At 46.4% G+C, this 18,914-nt stretch overlaps 1 protein-coding gene across 1 annotated transcript in view; it reads left to right on the top strand.

Annotated features, from left to right (window-relative positions):
• SLC26A10 (solute carrier family 26 member 10) overlaps positions 1 to 10,896 on the top strand; it is a 131,308-nt gene extending 120,412 nt beyond the window's left edge. Inside the window, exons 17-19 of the mRNA XM_033938135.1 lie at positions 3,255 to 3,361; positions 5,132 to 5,221; positions 10,364 to 10,896. Coding sequence (XP_033794026.1) covers positions 3,255 to 3,361; positions 5,132 to 5,173 — 149 coding nt within the window. The 3' untranslated portion in view covers positions 5,174 to 5,221; positions 10,364 to 10,896. The remainder of the gene's footprint in view (positions 1 to 3,254; positions 3,362 to 5,131; positions 5,222 to 10,363) is intronic.
• The last annotated feature ends 8,018 nt before the right edge of the window (positions 10,897 to 18,914 follow it).

Below are 18,914 nucleotides of genomic sequence, written 5' to 3'. Positions count from 1 at the left end.
AGGCCTATTCTCTGCAGAAATGGGACACATTGCCCTATCCCCACTACTGAAAAAGCTGATCTAGACCCCTCCATACCTTCCAGCTATTGCCCAATTGCAAATATTCCTCTCCTGACCAAGTTGCTGGAGTCCATCATATCTACCCAACTTTCATCCTAACTTGAAAGATTCTCCATTCTTTTACCCTACCAACATGGCTTCAGACCCAACTTCAGCACCGAATCCCTATTGGCCTCATTAATCTCAAAGGTCCAACATCTTCACTCTTGCAATAAGTTCGCTGTTCTTCTTCAATTCGACCTTTCTGCAGCTTTCGACATGGTCCATCATGATATACTAATTCTCCAACTTTCTGAAATTGGCATAAACTCAACAGTCTTAAATTGGTTCTCAAAATTCTTATGTTCCCGTTCCTACTTCGTTAACATGAATGGCTCCTCATCCCTCCCGTGGAAACCGATTTGTGGAGTTCCTCAGGGCTCACCTCTATCCCCGATTCTTTTCAATGTTTATATGTCCTCCTGAAACTCGTCCAACTGTCCCCCTTGGAAACACTTTACACTTACGCCGATGACATCCTTGTCCTCCTCGAGACCGACTCTAACCTCACCAATCTCTCTGAGAACATCTCCTTATGTATATCGAACCTCCAATCCTGGGCCCTCACCATACAAATGAAATTAAATGAGACCAAAACAAAATTACTTTGGCTCGGCCCAAAATTAGATCAGCTACCCACCCTCATCTCACTGTCCTCTGGCACCACATTGCAGCTTGAACACACATGCAAAGTTCTGGGCATCATCAAGGTTCAAGGTTCAAGGTTTATTAACATTTGATTTATCGCTAAATCTGTTTACAAAGCTATGTACAAAATAAAACATAAAATATAGGGATACAAATTAAAACTCAATAACATAAGTTTAAGACAGGACAAACTTGAGGTGGAGGGAAAGAAAGGGAAAAGATAAAAGATCATCATTGATTCCACACTGTCCTTCAATGACCACCTTAATTCCTTAGTAAAAAAATGCTTTTTCAATCTTCACATGTTAAGGAAAGTGAGATTTTGCTTCCATCATCATCACTTTGCTGTCCTCGTACAATCCATCATTCTTTCCAGACTAGATTACTGTAACTCCATCTACTTAAGCCTGACAAAGAAAAGCCTTCATAGACTCCAGCGGATCCAGAACACTGCGGCTAAACTAATCTTCGCAAAAAGCAAATTTGACCACGTCTCCCCGCTTCTGTCTAAGCTTCACTGGCTCCCAGTAATCCTTAGGGTTCACTACAAATGCACCTGCCTAACCTTCAAGACTCTACACGGTATCCTGCCTCCCCTTTTTCCACTATCTTGGAACTCCTCTAATCCCAACACCACCAGATCCACTCAAAAATTCAAACTATCCTTCCCCTCTTTAAAAGGCATATCCCATGCAGGAAAATTAGGGACTTCACTCTTCTTCAGGATCACCGAACTCTGGAACAGCTTTACTACCCCATTTTGGAGCCTGACCTCCCTCCAACTCTTCCGAAAACATTTGAAAACTTGGCTTTTCTCTAAAATGTGATGACCCCTCCCTCATTGATATACGAAGTCCCTCTAAACTTCTCTTTCTAAGTCCTTCTACTTTTCATTGTAGTTCCTTTCTATACCAACTCCTGTAAACCGTGCCGAGCTCTACTTCTGTGGAGATGATGCGGTATACAAACTTAAGGTTTAGTTTAGTTTAGTTTGGCTTGAAAGAAAGTCTGTTAAAACAGAAGGCACACAAAAAGCTATGATATAGTATCCATTGTGGTGCTTGACCTGTTCTTCTTCTGTAAAGATGGAGGGTCCCATAGGGGTCTTTCCTCAGGATACCAGCCCAAACCTGATTTGGCATGCCAAAAGTTAATCATGATCACATACACCAGGTCACTGGTCGATGTAAGTAGGGGTGCCCAGGTCTGGCCATCAACATACACAACTGGTAGTATTCTATAAGTAGTGCATGTTGTTTGGCGATACACCCATTGCTTTCCCATGCTCTACCCTTATGTATGCACCCTCCTGCAGTTACGAGCCTCTCTCTGCTGCTGACTGTATGTGGATAAAATGGAGCTTCTGTGCTTGTTGAATCACAGACCACTTTAAAATTGCAGCATGGCTCCTCTCTCCTCCTCCCCCCCCCCCAAGATTTACTTCCCCAAGTGTTGTGATAGCCCTGGGTAGGACTGAACGAGTCAGTTTATCTCCCTGTGCCTTCAGGACCGAGCTTCAGAGTTCACCCTAGGAGCGACCTCTGAGAGAGCTACAGAGACCCCAGGCCAGATCCAGCTTCTAAAGCCGCTAGATCAGTGTCTTGCAAACTTTTTTGAGCCGAGATACACTAAACCCGGAAGTGCACCGACGTCAGTGCATGCGCAAAGGCCCTTCAAATGGGCCTTGAGCCAAGAAGGCAGGCAGGCCTAAGGATGTTATGCTTAAGAACATAAGAAGTTGCCTCCACTGGGTCAGACCGAGGTCCATCTCGCCCAGCGGTCCGCTCCCGCGGCGGCCCATCAGGTCTGCGACCTGTGAAGTGGTTTCTGACCACTTCTATAACCTACCTCAAGTTCTATCTGTACCCCTCTATCCCTTTATCCTCCAGGAACCTATCCAAACCCTTCTTGAATCCCTGTACAGAGTTCTGGCCTATCACTTCCTCCGGAAGCGCGTTCCATGTGTCTACCACCCTCTGCGTAAAAAAGAATTTTCTAGCATTTGTTCTAAACCTGTCCCCTTTCAACTTCTCCGAGTGACCCCTAGTGCTTGTGGCTCCTCTCAGTTTGAAGAATCTGTCCTTATTTACTCTCTCTATGCCCTTAAGGATTTTGAAGGTTTCTATCATGTCCCCTCTAAGTCTCCTCTTCTCCAGGGAGAACAGCCCCAGCATTTTTAACCTGTCAGCGTATGGAAAATTTTCCATACCTTTTATCAGCTTAGTCGCCCTCCTGTGCACTCCCTCGAGTACCGCCATGTCCTTCTTGAGGTACGGCGACCAGTATTGACCCTATGCTTAGGGGTGAGGCCCCTACCAAGCACAGCCCTGCCCTTCAATAACCTCTCTTTCCCAGACAACAAATTAAAGCAAACAAAAATGAAAGATAATAGAAAAAAAGATTCTTTTAACATAATGCCTGCATCCTTTTAATTTCATTGTTGATTTCTTGTCATTGAAACTGTGTTTCTGCCTCACTGCTGCCCTCTGGTGTTGATGGTTCCTTAGGTAATGTGCTGAGAATGCTGACCTGTGGTGGACTCATGAAGCATCTCAGCGCCGAACATGTGTTTGTCACAGTCCATGATGCAGTGTCCTTTGCAGAGCAGTCCATGGTAAGACAGTCCATCTTGGCCTGGGGATCAGTCACACTTTTGCGGCAATCAAATGAAACTCACTGCAACCTCTTTTTGTGAAACAGCAAATGACCTTCTGACCGCACCTTTCACTAAGCCATGTTAGAATGTGGATTTACCAACCCCACCCCCTCCCCTGGATTCTATATAGGTCACCCAAATTTGGAACCCAGATACGTGTGTAAACTAATTAGTCTATTGGGTGCTAACAACCATTTCTTGGGGTTAATTAGTTAGTTGGCACTTAGTTGGCGCTAATTTGGATTTACACATGCATCCGTCTATGTGCTTTTTTATCATTCTGAGAGCCCAAAGAGCCTGATTCTGTATAGGATGCCGGTATCGGTGGCCGCCTAAGAAGCAGCCGCCGATCGCACATGTCAATCACGCACCGCCGTCCTATGTAGAATCGTGTCTACATCCCACACAGACGCCTGAAATATAAGCCAGCATTTTGCAGGCCTACATTTCAGACATCTGTCTGCCATCTACGGAGACGCGTACCGATGCTTAAGCCTACCCAAAGCCACTTCTGGGTGAAACCACGCCCACGCCCCACTTTTGAGAGTACTTAAGTATCACTAAGTGTCTCCACAGATGCACTCCAGAGGCCTACAATGTGCGTTCCGATTGGCTGCCTGATGGCGGTAGGACATCCACCGCTGCCTCCATCGGGACAGAAGAATCTGGCCCAAAGTGTCTGGCGTACAACCCCTATTATGTTGGTGTGCAACTTGCTTAGCTTGTAAATGCAAGGGGGGGTGTTGTTCACAAGCGAGGACATAGATAGGCTATAGGTATGTCTAATTGTTATGCAGGCAGCTTGCAAAAATTCTGTGAGTTATTCCCATAACTGCTGATTCTGATTTCCACTGTTATGGTATAACAGCAGGCACAGAGGGCATTATAGAACTGGCACTCAGTGCATGGTATCAGTGCACCTGAATAGTGGCCCCCAATTACAGAAATTGTTCCTGTTAGCATACTGTCACAACCTAGGCAAGGATATTTACAGTATCTCTGTCACAAGAGTACGTGCTCGCACCTAAAATATAGGTGCATATTTGACCTTTTACACTAACATTTTACAAAGAGAAGTAGGCAAACACTTTTCTTTATGGAATAAACTAAAGAGTGCACTTCTATAGAATTACCTTCTTCCAGGGCAATTATATAATGGTGTTTTTATGCACATAAAAGGGTACATTCTAGAAAGCATTAAACACTGTTTATGTACAAAACTGAGTAGAATAATGGCAGACACTGAACTGGGAAAGATAGGAATTCTCCTGTGTGTCTGGCTAGGTTTACAGGTCCAGCACTCAATATTGCCAGTGTCCATATATCTTCCATGTCTGCCCCCAGGCTGCCCCAGCACTAACCAGGCATGCCATGGTAGCCAGAAGGAATATTTAGCAGCACTGCCTAGTTAAGTAGCATCGAAAATCTCTCCCGGCCCACTGATTGGGTGTAAGCAGGAAGGAGCTAGCACAGGGAATCAAAAGGCTATGTCTGTCTTGGAAGAGGTGTAACTTTGCATGGCAGCTTTCCTGTGAGATAATTTTTTAAAGGCAGATGGGGGTCAGTGTGCTTTCTCTGCCTTGGCATCCTGTTATTCCCTGCCTTGGCATCCTGATTTTGAATCAATTGTCAAAAGGAAAAATAATATGGATGTTCTTTTATTTTTGAAATGAAATAAAAAAAAAAAAAAAATCAATGGAATTTCCTAACATTTCTTTTTTGTTCCAGGCCTTACACTTCTCTAGAAAGTGTGAGCATACTTCTCTTTGAAAGGTATCCTGTGAAGAAGTTGCTGCAGAGATTTCCCCTGCTTTCTCTGTGGGTATTGTATTTTGCCATGGCAAATAATGTGTGTGGGTTTGAAAAATGCAAAACTATCTGTGGTGTTGTCTCCCCCAAATTAACCCTGCCCCCTCCAAATCTCCTGAAGTCTGCCAAGTGCTAGAAGAATCAGAGACAATGTCAATGAGCACTAATGGTACCAACCTAAAGTTGTATATGTACTTCGGTGAGCGTAGCCAATATACATGCAGAACGTACCATATTTTTTGCTCCGTAAGATATACTTTTTCCATGCCCCCAAAGGGGGTGGAAAAGTGGGTGCGTCTTATGGAGCGAATACACCTCCTCCCCACCCCCCTGTCCAAGTACCTTTTTTTAAACTGGCGGTGGTCCAGCGCTGTCTCCTGCTGGACGGTAGCCTTTCTCGCTGCAGAGTGGCGCTTAAGGCAGGAGCGTGACCTTTGCATTTCCTGCCTGGTCCTGCGCCACTCCGTGATTGGCTGCCATCAGTTCTCAGAGAAGTTACAGGGAAACACTTTTAAAATCAATAGAAGGAAATTTTTTTTCATTCAGAGAATAGTTAAGCTCTGGAACTCATTGCCAGAGGATGTGGTAAGAGCAGATAGCTTAGCTGGTTTTAAGAAAGGTTTGAACAAGTTTCTGGAGGAAAAGTCCATAGTCTGTTATTGAGAGACACAGGGGAAGCCACTGCTTGCCCTGTATCGGTAGCATGGAATATTGCTACTCCTTGGGTTTTGGCCAGGTACTAGTGACCTGGATTGGCCACCGTGAGAATGGGCTACTGGGCTTGATGGGCCATTGGTCTGACCCAGTTTAAGGCTATGCTTATGTTCTTATAAAGACCCAATGGCCCATCCAGTCTGCCCATTTGCAGCATCCACTATCTCCTCCTCTCCCTAAGCGATCCTACATGCCTGTCCCATACTTTATTGAATTCAGACACAATCCTTGTCTCCACCACCTCTACCGGGAGACTATTCCATGTATCTACCACCCTTTCTGTAAAAAAGTATTTCCTTAGATTACTCCTGGTTACAGTGGCTTATGGGCCTGGGGTCTCCTCTCTATGGTTCATTCCCATCCCCCAGGCTATTTAAGCCACCTCTGTGCAGCTCTACTAGGCTTTCCTATAGTAGGTACTCATATTCCAGAGGCAGGAATGTATGTTTTTATTCTGAACTTATTGGGGGTGCGACAGTGTCAGTGAACACAGGGGGAGTATGTGGGGGTCTTTACTTTGTCTCTGCAGTGATTATCTGGTCACTTTAGATACTTTTTTGTCACTTATACCTGCTTTTACATCGTCTAACTCACAATATATAAGTTTCGTCAAACATTTGATTATCCCTGCAGGACAACTATGTCTAGGTCGGCCTACATCCTGCCCTATCCACTCCCCCAGAAACGCCCCTTTCAGCTCTGAGCGCACAGCGAATTTAGAGGCCTAAAATGTCCCTGGATACATCCAAAAAGCCGTTTCAATTATCGGCACTTGGATGACTTGTCTTTTAGGACGACCAAGTGCCGACTTCGGCAGGTTTTTAGACGTGTTTAAGTTTTGATTATGAGTCCTAAAGTCTATAAAATGTTTAGCATTTGGGAAAGACACTGCTTTTCTCTGGGGTCTGTATTATGGAATCTGGCTAGTTCTTGGGATTCTGCCAGATTCTTGTGACCTGGCTTGGCCATTGTTAAAAGGATAATGGGCTAGATGGATCATTTATTTATTTAGCTCACTTCTTATGACTTTGGGCTAAATTCACTAACCCTCCGATCCGTGTGCGATCTGTTTCCGTTTGCATGCAGGCTGACGAATTCACTAAAGGCATGCATGCAAATGGAGACGATCGTTGGCACGCCCCCAGCCAACTGCACGGATCGCTAAAGCCCTGTCAGTAGTGACAAGAGAAACAGCCTCCTGTCACTGCTGTCAGGGCTTCTGCTAGCTTTTAAAATTATTTTTTTTAATTGGGCAGATATTTTGCGTGTTTTACACACGCAAAATATCTGCCCGATTTTTTTTTTTTTAAAATAACCCTCCCTCCCAACAAGTGCCCCGAACACCCCTCCCCGAACCCCACAAAAAATTTGCCCCGACATTGCTTACAATTATGGTAGAAGGGTTCCCACTTCCTCCTGCCATCAGTCCCACCCACCCAAAAACTAATGGCAGAAGGAATGCCAACTTCCTCCTGCCACCCCCCTCCCTGTACCTTTCATGGAGCAGGAGGGGTGCTCAATCCCTCCTGCTCCAGGCCTCCTTTGATGCCGGCTGGCCAGCTGGGCCCAGCCCACCCCGCTTAAAATTATGGCAGGAGGGTTCCCACTCCCTCCTGCCATCAGTCCCACCCACCCAAAAACTAACGGCACGAGAAATGCAAACTTCTTCCTGCCAGCCCCTCCCCATTCCTGGTCCCCTCGCCACCCCCCCTCCCCGTACCTTTCATGGAGCAGGAGGGGTGCTCAACCCCTCCTGCTCCAATGCTTCCCGCGACGCATCTGAAGCTTTAGGCCCCGCCCTGGTGCATTATGTGCATGGGGTGGGGCCTAAGGCCCTGATTAGCTGAAGCGCCTAGGGTTCCTCCCTTGGAAGAGGCCTGGGGCACCTCAGCAATCAGGGACTTCCTTAGGGCTGAGCTTTAGGAAGTCCCTGATTAGCTATTGTTTTGACCAATCAGGGATTTCCTTAGGCCCCGCCCAAGGAAGGAGCCTGAGCCAATCAGGGCCTTAGGCTCCTCTCCGTGCATCACATGATACACCGGGGTGGGGCCTAAGGCCCACATTCGCGTTGCGTCATGGCCAGGAGCAGGAGGACTTTGCGGTTTCTCCTGCTCCCCAAGACAGTGGAAGACAGCACTGGAGGCCTAAGGAGCAGGAGGGATTGAGCACCCCTCCTGCTCCCAACTTTTAGGTACAGGGGATGTTTCTGGCCAGGTTGGGCCAGGCCCAACCAGGGGTGGGCCGGTCGGGGGGGGGGGTGCGGCGAGTGCTGGTTGGGGGGTGTCAGTTGGTGGCAGGAGGGAGAGTTGACATCCCTCTTGCCATATTTTCACGGAGAGGGCAGTGTCGGGTGGTGGCAGGAGGGAGTGGGCATCCCTCCTACTATTTAGGGGGAATCGCGTTTGTCCAGGGGGGGGGCCCTCGGTAGTTTGACAGGACTGCCTGTCTTTTCTTTTTTTTTATGGGTCAGATATTTTGCATGTGTAACACACGCAAAATATCTGTGCTATGGAAAAAAAATGAATAAAAACGACAGGCAGGCCTGTGAAAAAACCAGCAGATCAACAGGTCTGCAGCAGTCGGGTTTGCAAATAGTAAAACCCGATGCAAAATAGCCAAATAATTGGCTATTTTGCATGGGGTTTTATTAATTTGCATGGGAGGATCGGGATCGGATCGCTACAGGCGTTAGAGAATGGGGTTGGAGGGAAATTTGGTTGCAAAGGACTCGCAAACCGATCGGTACACAATCAGTTTGCTTAATGAATCTAGCCCTTTATATGTAACTTTGTACCTGTAAGGGTGGGCAAGCAGTGGATCAACATACCTGGACAGATGGTAGAATCTGTTAACAGAGGATTTTAAGGGTAGGCAGGACAAAGGAAAAAAAAAATAATCAAAGGACCAGGTCAGGGCAATGGTGTAGTAAGAAGGTGAAGGGGGGAGGGGCAGAGTGTCCTGGGTGCCAGCATCTCTTCTCTTTCCCCCTCCTGGCAAGGGAAAGGGGTCTCTGAAAAGCATTCCTCCCACCTCTTCAAATTTTCACTGGCAGTGAGCAGGCTGTCCTACATGCGGCTCATGCCAGCCTCATTCCTCCCTCTGATGTCACTTCCTGTTTCTGTAGGGTTACCATATTTTGGGCTGCAAAACCCCAGACACATGACCCGCCCAGTTCTGCCCCCACAAAACCTCTCTTCATTCCTGATGAGCTTCATCCACATCTGGAGGGTCTGGAGCATGCGCAGATGTGTGTGTGATGTTATACGCGCATGCTTAGAGGCCCTCCAGATGCGGCCCAGACAAACTTCTAGGGTTTGGAAAGTCCATCCAGGCACCTGGACAGTCGTCTAAAAAGAGGACATGTCCAGGTTTTCCTGGACGTTTGGTAACCCTGTTTGTGGGACCAGGAAGTGACATCAGAAGGAAGGCTCAGCCTGCTCACTGTTGGTGAAGATTTGAAGAGGTATGGGGACATGGGAAGTATGCATGGGGGGCACGCGGCATGTAGGGTTACCATATGACTAAAAAAAGAGGATAGAGACATCCAGGTTTTACTTCCACTGAAAGTAATGGAAGTAAAACCTGGATGTCTCAATCTGTCCTCTTTTTTCTGGACAAACAAAAGAATATATTGATATAAATTCCACACTCTACAGTAACAAATACATCCAAAAGTGGAATTCAAAAAAGGAGGTATTTAGTCAATTCTTAGAGGAAGAAAATTTCTTCTCAATCTGTTGCCCAACAGTTTCAATTATACCATCGTTCATATTTAGGGAGAAAGGACCTCAGACTGGTTTTCTAGTGCATACAAATCAGCTGAAACAGATTTTTGATATCGACATTTGAATCTATTAAATATAATGAATGCAACTATTTAAAAAATTTTTAAGATTGCTGAATTTGCACACTAGAATTGTTTGGAAGGAGGAGGAGGACAAGTAATTATATTATAGATTCACTCAGCTGAACAGCTGTTTCAGCTGATTTGTATGCACTAGAAAACCAGTCTGAGATCCTTTCTCCCTAAATATGAATGATGGTAGATATGACAGTATAATTGAAACTTTTGGGCAACAGTTTGAGAATAAATTTTCTTCCTCTAAGAATTGACTAAATACCCCCTTTTTTGAATTCCACTTTTGGACTCTTATTTCTGGAGCCATGTGGTAACCCTAATGGTGCGGCAATGCTAGGCGTTTCTGCCCCAGGCGCCAACTTCCCTCGCTACACCCCTGGGTCAAAGACAACCTTCATTTCTACACCAGCTGAAATGGGATAAAGGAAGCAAATTCAAAAAGGTTCCAGGTTGGTGACTTGTCTGAGAGTCACCATTGCTTAGCACCTCGTATTTCCTATAGGCACAGGATACAGAAGGCACATGTGATCTGATGAGGGTCCTTTTGGGTCTGATTTCTGGCATCATTTTATTTGTAGGAGATCTCTGCTCAAAAAACCTCCACAGTCTGGGATTAATCTGCTTCCCCCCCCCATCTCGGACTGAGGACTTAGAAGGAATGAGGCAGTCCCTGGGATCGCCATGGAAAGCACACCTCCAAATAGCACCAGACACGGGGGAAGGAGAGAGGTAGAAACAACAGGTACTTTGGAGCCCAATTGACATAGAGCACTGAGACCACTGGAAAGAGATCATCTAAAGATGTGCAGCTGGCATCTAGCTAGTCCTAGCAGCCAGCTTCTCCGTCTCCTACATAGATGGCCTGTGTTGTCAGCTGAGCGTGTCAATGTTGGTTAATAGACTGTACTCATTAAAAAATATATTTAAATAACTGCTTCTAAAAGAAAGAACTTTGTATTTGTGATTTTGTTTACACTGGAGATGAAGGTATCTTAGTTGTTGTTATAAAGCAGAAAGGGGTGCTACAGCAGAAAATTGCAGAAAATTTCCATTTTTTTAAATGTTACTTTATTGAATATCTCTAAATAAAGTTAATGAAGTATGCTTTGAATGTTGGTTTTTTTTTGTTTTTTTTAAAGCCTGGGGTTTCCTTCTTGTTCAAGCTGGTACAAGTCTAATCACTTGCAAAGTTGGTAAAAAGAAAGTACAGAAATGGAGTTTGAAAACAAGTCACTGCCAGTCTGTCCAGTTTAATTCCTGTTGCGTTACTCTAAAGCCCGGTAGCTCTCTTGCTTTCCTCTCGCTGCTTCCAAACTAGGAAGCTTCTGTGCTTATCCCAGGCTTTCATGAATTCTGTAACTGTTTTATAATTTATTCTTTATTGAATTTCAAATTTTTATGATATCACAAATCATATTGGGAATAGTATCACTGGAAATAAATTTCTAATAAGTACTAAGGAAAATATAATATGGGACTCATAATCGAAAGAGAAAAACGTCCAAAAACCGGCCTAAGTCGGCACTTGGATGAATATTTCCCAAATACGTCCAAGTGCCGATAATAAAAATGGGTTTTGGACGTATTTCTAAACGACCTAGGCTTTCATAGTGCCGCTGAATGACCAAAGCTAAATGGGGTGTTTCGGGAGGTGTGTTGAGGGCGGGAGTTGGGCGGGACGTGGGCCGGTTTAGACTTAGTCGTACAGCATGTATAACCGAAAGTTATACAGCCCAGGATCGACGGAACTGGGACGTTGTGACTTAGACCATCTAAATCACAAAAAAACACCTAAAGTCACCAGATAAGCACTGCAAATATATAAAACAGACCCCCCCACACACTATCTCAGTGATCACCGACCCCCATAAAAATATTAATCACACCTTTAAAATTCAGCATCCAGACCATCATCACCTGGCCGCCAAGCATAGGAAAGCCTAGTCGTCCAGCACAGAGACGGCTTAAGCCGTCTTGGGGGTGGGTTAGGGACTCATGGAGAGGAGGACCCATGCCCATAAGCCCCTGTAATCACTGCATTGATACTTAAACATGTGCACTCCCCTATACAACCCAAAACCCTTTTTTACTGGAATATAAGTGGCTCCTGCAGCCATAAGGGCTATTGGAGGGGTAGATAAGTGGATCTAGGGGATTCTGGAGGTGGTTGGGGGGTTCACCATGATCTATAAGGGAGCTGTAGTGAGGAGAAGAAATGGCACCCTTTTTGTGAAGTTCATAGCAGTGCCCTGTAAGGTACCCTACTATTTAGATGCCATGTCTGGGTGTTCAGTCCATCACTTTTCAGACCCCTCCCACATCCAACAGGGCTTGTTCAAGGCGTTTTTGACTTGGATGAAAAGTTGGACAGAAATGTGGTATAAAGATGGATGATTTAGCGGCTTGGACGATCAGATCAGCAGGACGTATAATTGGACGATTTTCGAAACGTCCCTTTCGATTATGCCCCTCCACATTTCTACTGTACATTAGTCCACAATCCTTGGAGAAGGAGTTACAAAAAGCCGGATATTATTTCCTTCATTATCATAAAAAAATCAAAGGGAAAAAAAAAAAGAAAGACAGCCTGACGTGGACCTGAAGATTCCTAATTACGAGCGTTATACTTGGCTACTGGTAGGGGTGCTCGCTATCACCACTCCATGATCTACAATAAACCTAGTTAACTGTGTGGAATCAAAGAAAATATACCTAATTCCTTTAAAATTAACCAAACATTTACATGGGAATCATAATACAAAAGTAGCTCCCAGTTTTAGAGCCTGGGGTCTCAAAAGCAAAAATTGTTTCCTCTTTTTTTGTGTTATTCTAGAAACGTCTGGGTACATTCTAATTTTTTGATTTAGAAATGTGACATCTTTATATTTAAATAAACATTTTTAATCACCACTCTCTATCTGAATCAAGTGCTAACTGAACAAAGAGTGTAGCCACACTAAGGGCTCTTTTTACAAAGGCGCGTTAGGGCCTTAACACGCGGAACAGCGTGTGCTAAAATGCCGCGTGCGTTAGCCGCTACCACCTCCTCTCGAGCAGGTGGTAGATTTTGGCTAGCGTGGGCTAATCCGGTACGTGCGCTAAAAACGCTAGCGCTCCTTCGTAAAAGGAGCCCTAATTTGTTCTGACTCTGATGTTTCAAGAATATTTGTCAAGTGCCATAAATCTAGTTGCGGTTCTTGCAGATCTTCCGGAATCTTCTTCTTTCCCAAGGAAATGTAATACGATTTTTGAAATAGGTGGAAAAGAGTTTTGTGGGACTTTCAGAACCTCCAGAAGATATCGTTTGAACATGTAGGTAATTTAGGAAAATTGATCAGTCTTAAATTCTGCTTTCTTGTTATATTTTCCAGCACTTCCATTTTAAAGTTAATATTCCCATTTTCCTTTATTAGGAGCTGATTTTGTGCTCCCAAATCCTCAAGTTTTTTTTTTTTTTCCTGATTCAACACTTTGGGCTCCTTTTACAAAGGTGCGCTAGTGTTTTTAGCGCGTGCACCGGATTAGTGCGCGCTACCCAAAAAACTGCCACCTGCTCAAGAGGAGGTGGTAGCGGCTATCGCGTGTGGCATTTTAGCGCGCGCTATTCTGCTCTCTAATGACCTTTGTAAAAGGAGCCCTTTATTTTCTAATTTGTCCACTCTCTGTTGTAACTTTAATGTTTCAGATAGCACCCCAGAACAATTAGTTGTTAGCATTTGCATTTGGGTTCCCAGAGACAAATTGTAAATTAGAAATTGCTTCCCAACTTGAATTTAAGTCAATAACTGGTGGTTTAAGCAATGGAGTTAAAGAACATTTAAATTCCATATCTTTGAGTTCCACAGTACCTGAAGGAAATTTTTCCAAAGGTGAATTGTGCACTTCTCCTACCATTTCCAAGGTTCCCCGCGGCAGCACTGATGTCAGTGAAGCAGCTGAAACTTTTCTCATTGCTCGTTTTTCATCTTCGCAGCTTACAAAGGTAGCTGCTAAATTCTCCTCGCTCTCCGTGTTTTGCAATAAGCTGGCCTCCTCGAAAGAAGTGTGAGGACCCTCTGACATGCCTCCACTTCGCGCCGAGGTCATCTCCGCCAGCTCTCCTTTGGGCCTCCATGCGACAAACACATACCTGGGTCTTAGATTTCCTTTTGACCATGAAAATTGTAGAAAGGCACGATAGCGTTCAGCCGAACGCATTCAGGCTGCCATCTTTGTTAGTCTCCTCCTCCCAGTCTCTGTAACTGTTTTAGTCTCTGGGAAGAACAAAGAATTGGCAAGTCCTCATGGGTGAGCAAACAGTAATAAGGAATGAGGTCCAAAAAATAAAGAATCCAAGATGTAAAATCAATCACAGACCCCTTTGACGTTATAGACTCCTGCTGCAGGCTTTATCTCTGAAACACAGCCATGTCAAGTTTGAGACCTTGAATCTGAGTTCTTCAATAAATTGAATTGATTTTATAGCTTAGATTCTTCGTTTATTGGACCTCACTCCTTATTACTGGTTTTGTTTCTGCCATCTCTTCTAGAAGACCATCCCATGCATCCATTCCTTTTCAGTTAAGAAATACAGTAGACCAGTGGTCTCAAACTCAAACCCTTTGCAGGGCCACATTTTGGATTTGTAGATACTTGGAGAGCCTCAGAAAAAATAGTTAATGTCTTATTAAAGAAATGACAATTTTGCATGAGGTAAAACTATTTATAGTTTAAAAATCTTTCCTTTTGGCTAAGTCTTAATAATAATATTGTCATTTATAGCTAAAGAGACATATGATCAAGAAACTTTTATTTTATTTTTGTGATTATGATAAACATACCGAGGGCCTCAAAATAGTACCTGGCGGGCCACATGTGGCCCCCGGAGTGTGAGTTTGAGACCACTGCAATAGATTCTCTGTTAACCAGAACTTAAGCAACCAGAACTCTCAAGCCACCAGCAAAAAAAAAAAAGAAATACTGTAATACTTTAAATAAAAATAAAATCAATTTCTGGTAGAAATTTAAGTGTAAACTTGGTATGCCACACCTGAGTATACCCCCACTTTGTCTACCACATGCCTTGTAGTTTGTCTGGAACAGTTTATGGAATGGCATAGTATGGGGCATAGTATTAGTTAGACCTATTTTGAATAGTAACTCTCAAGCAACCAGAAACTTCATTTATCCAGCATCTATCAATCCCCATGGGTGCTGACTAACTGAGAGTCTACTATATTCAGAAATAAAGTATTTTCTAATACGTGGAGGAGTAGCCTCCATGGTAGTGCAGCAGACCTTGATCCTAAGGAACTGGGTTTAATTTCCACTGCAGCTCCTTGTAACCTTGGGCAAGTCACTTAACCCTCCGTTGCCCCAGGTACATAAACTTAGATTGTGAGCCCACTAAGGACAAAGTACCTGAATACCAGTGGTCTCAAACTTGCAGCCCGGGGGGCCACATGTGGCCCGCCAGGTACTATTTTGAGGCCCTCGGTATGTTTATCATAATCACAAAAGTAAGAACATACGAATTGCTGCTTCTGGGTCAGACCAGTGGTCCATTGTGCCCAGCAGTCCACTCATGCGGCAGCCCTTTGGTCAAAGACCAGTGTCCTAACAGTTTCTTGATCATATGTCTCTTTAGTTATAAATGACAATATTATTATTAAGACTTGGCCAAAAGGAAATATTTATAAACTATAAAGAGTTTTACCTCATGCAAAATTGTCATTTCTTTAATACGACATTAACTATTTTTTTCTGAGGCCCTCCAAGTACCTACAAATCCAAAGTGTGGCCCTGCAAAGGGTTTGAGTTTGGGACCACTGCTGTATAACGTGACATAGCAAGGGTGAGAGGCGCCCGGGGCGGTGGTGCCCTTTTTCTGTCCTCTTCTCCACCCCATTCCCACTCACTCCTTCCCTGCCCTATACCTCTTTAACGTTCCAGGCACGAGCAGCAACCCTTACCTGCTGCTCACACCAGCGTTGGTTCTTCCTCTGACGTCACTTCCTAGGCTTGTATTACTTTTGCACTTTAAATTGCATCTGCCATTTTGATGCCCAGTCTTCCAGCTTTTCAAGGACCTTTTGCAATTTCTCACAGTCCGATGACTTAGCCAAATAATTGTTCTACAGCTGTAAATCATGACACAGCAAGGCCAGTTTAGATCAGTGGTCTCAAACTTGCGACCCGGGGGCCACATGCGGCCCGCCAGGTACTATTTTGCAGCCCTCGGCCTCTACTAGTGCTGCTCATTCTTTGCAGTGTCCTCTGGCTTCCCCCTGGCCTCCCACTCTTACCTTCAGATAATTACCGCGGCCTGCAGAGAGGATTGCCGGTGCTGCAGCGATCCTTGCGGGCTGCCGTGGTCCTCGGCAGCATGTTCCCTCTGCCGCAATCCTGCCCCTGACATCAGAGGAGGGGCGGGACTGCGGCAGAGGGAACGTGTTGCGGAGGCTGATGGCAGCCTGCAAGGAACATTACAGCACCGGCGATCCTCTCTGCAGGCTGCGTTAATTAGCTGAAACTAAGACTGGGAGGCCAGGGGGGAAGCTGGAGGATGCTGCAAAGAAGTGGGGAACATGCAGGCCTTCAGGGAAGGGGGGGGAAGATTTATAAACTATAAGGAGTTTTACCTCATATAAAATTGTCATTTCTTTAATAAGACATTAACTATTTTTTCTGTGGCCCTCCAAATACCTACAAATCCAAAATGCGGCCCTGCAAAGGGTTTGAGTTTGAGACCACTGGTTTAGATCCTTAGCACTAATGCTGAGAGCATTCTCTCTAATGCAATCAGTTCATTTTAAGTCAGTACTGAATGAAGCAAAGCCAAAGAGAATCAGTATTCAAAATGTAGAAATCAAAGGGGAAAAAGTTTTTTGTTTTTTTAAAATTTTCAGATATTTCCTTTACAGACATCATACAAACAGAAGTCATTAATTTGTTTACAATTACTCTGGAAACAGAATCAAATATAGGACAGCTTCCTGCTGACATATTTCGGACAGAGGAATCACACAACTTGCAGCTTATTTCAAGTACCTACTGGTTTCCAGCTTGAGCTGTGTGTGAATTCAGATCCTTAGGGGCTCATAATCAAAAGAAAAAAACGTCTAAAAAGTGGCTTAAATGGCTACTTGGACGATCAAAAAGCCTGATCGTCCAAGTACCCAGACGTATCTAAAACCAGCTTAGGCCTTTCCCCTGCCTCTAAACGCACAGAGAGAAAAGAGGCGTTTTTAGAGGAGGGGAAAGGGTGGGCGGTGGGCAGGAGGTGGGCCGACCTAGACCTAGGCGTGCAGCAGGTATAACCAAAACTTTAGGCAGGTTGCCTAGTCGGCACTTATACATTTTGACTTAGACCAAGTCAAATCAGGTATAAGTGCCGAAAAGGGGCCGCTGAGTTGATCGTGGCTGGCACGATCAGTTCAGCCGTCCGGCAACCTACCCCCCAACACCGCAACCATCACGGCAGGAGAGATGCCTCATCTCCCATACCGCGATGTGATCACCCCTCTACACGAGCTGCCGTGACCCGTGGCAGGAGAGATGCCCAATCTCTCCTGCCGTGGGTTGTGGCAGTTTGGGTAGAGGAGTAATTGCATCGCGGCAGGGGAGACGGCCAATCTCTCCTGCCACAATACATCACCCCCCCCCCCACACACACACACACAATATCGGGGCAGGAGGGAGCCCAAGCCCTGTGGCCCCCCCGAACCTCCTATTACATTCGGGGCAGGAGGGAGCCCAAGCCCTCCTGCCCCACGATCTCCAATACCCCCCTGAGTCCGATGGGGCCAGGATGGAGCCCAAGCCCTCCTGTCCACGCGACCCCCACCCCCTACAAGATCGGGCAGGAAGGAGCCTAACCCCTCCTTAGGCAGGGCCTTAGGCACATGGGCCCAAACCGGCCCAACCCGGCCCATGTGCCTAAGGCCCTGCCCACAGGAGGAGCCTAAGGCTCTCGGGCCTATTCTGGTTGGCCCAGGCACCTCAGGCCCCAACTGTGGGCAGGGTTTAAGCCGCCTGGGCCAATCTGGCTCCATTCTGGAGCCGGTTGGCCTGCGGGACGGGCGGGCTTGGCACTTGCCGTCCGGCCAACGTTGACAAGGTATGGAGGGTGGGATTGGGGGTAGGGGGGGGTCGTGGGGTCGGCGGTGGTCGTGGGTCAGCGGGGGGGCCGATCGGGGGTTCGGGGGCGGTCATGGGGGGGCGATGTGAGGGCAGGAGGGCCTGGGATCCCTCCTGCCTGTATTTTAGGGGGGTGGGGGGTAGAGGATCCACCTAGGCAAGAGGGATTAGGCTTCCTCCTGCACGATCTTGTAGGGAGTGGGGTCACGTGGCCAGGAGGGCTTGGGCTCCCTCCTGGCCCCATCGGACTCATGGGGGATTGGAGATCGCGGGGCAGGAGGGCTTGGGCTCCCTCCTGCCCCGAACATAATCGGGGGTTCGGGGGGGGACGCAGGGCAGGAGGGCTTGGGCTCCCTCATGCCTCAAACGTAATCGGAGGTTCGGGGATGGGCCGCGGGGCAGGAGGGCTTGGGCTCCCTCCTGGCCCCATCGAACTCAGCAGGGGGGAGGGTGTTGGGGATCGTGTGGCAAGAGGGCTTAGGCTCCCTCTTGCCCCGATCTTCATTGGGGGTTCGCGGGTGCTGCGGGGCAAGAGGGCTTGGACTCCCTCTTGTCCCGATGTCGTCGGGGAGGTCGGGGTGCCACGGGGCAAGAGGGCTTGGACTCCCTCTTGCCCCGATATAATCGGGGAGTTCGGGGGTGCCGCGGGGCAAGGGGGCTTGGACTCCCTTTTGTCCCGATGTCGTCGAGGAGGTCGGGGTGCCACGGGGCAAGAGGGCTTGGACTCCCTCTTGCACCGATATCGTTGGGGAGTTCGGGGGTGCTGCGGGGCAAGAGGGCTTGGATTCCTTCTTGCCCCAATGTCATTGGGGAGTTCGGGGCTGCTGCGGGGCAAGAGGGCTTGGGCATCCTCTTGCCCCAATGTCGTGGGAGTGGGGTGGGGTGGGTTCTGTAACCGGTGTTGTTTTTGACAGACACCGGTTATAGAATCCAGCTTTTAGGCGAAGGACTGGCTCCTCCTTTGCCTAAGAGCTCTTGTTTTGGATGTTTGGGGCTTAGACTTTTTTTGGG

This window comes from Geotrypetes seraphini, chromosome 3 (genome assembly GCF_902459505.1).
Source record: "Geotrypetes seraphini chromosome 3, aGeoSer1.1, whole genome shotgun sequence".
Classification (NCBI taxonomy): Eukaryota; Metazoa; Chordata; class Amphibia; order Gymnophiona; family Dermophiidae; genus Geotrypetes; species Geotrypetes seraphini.
This window is presented reverse-complemented; position numbering and strand designations above follow the sequence as displayed.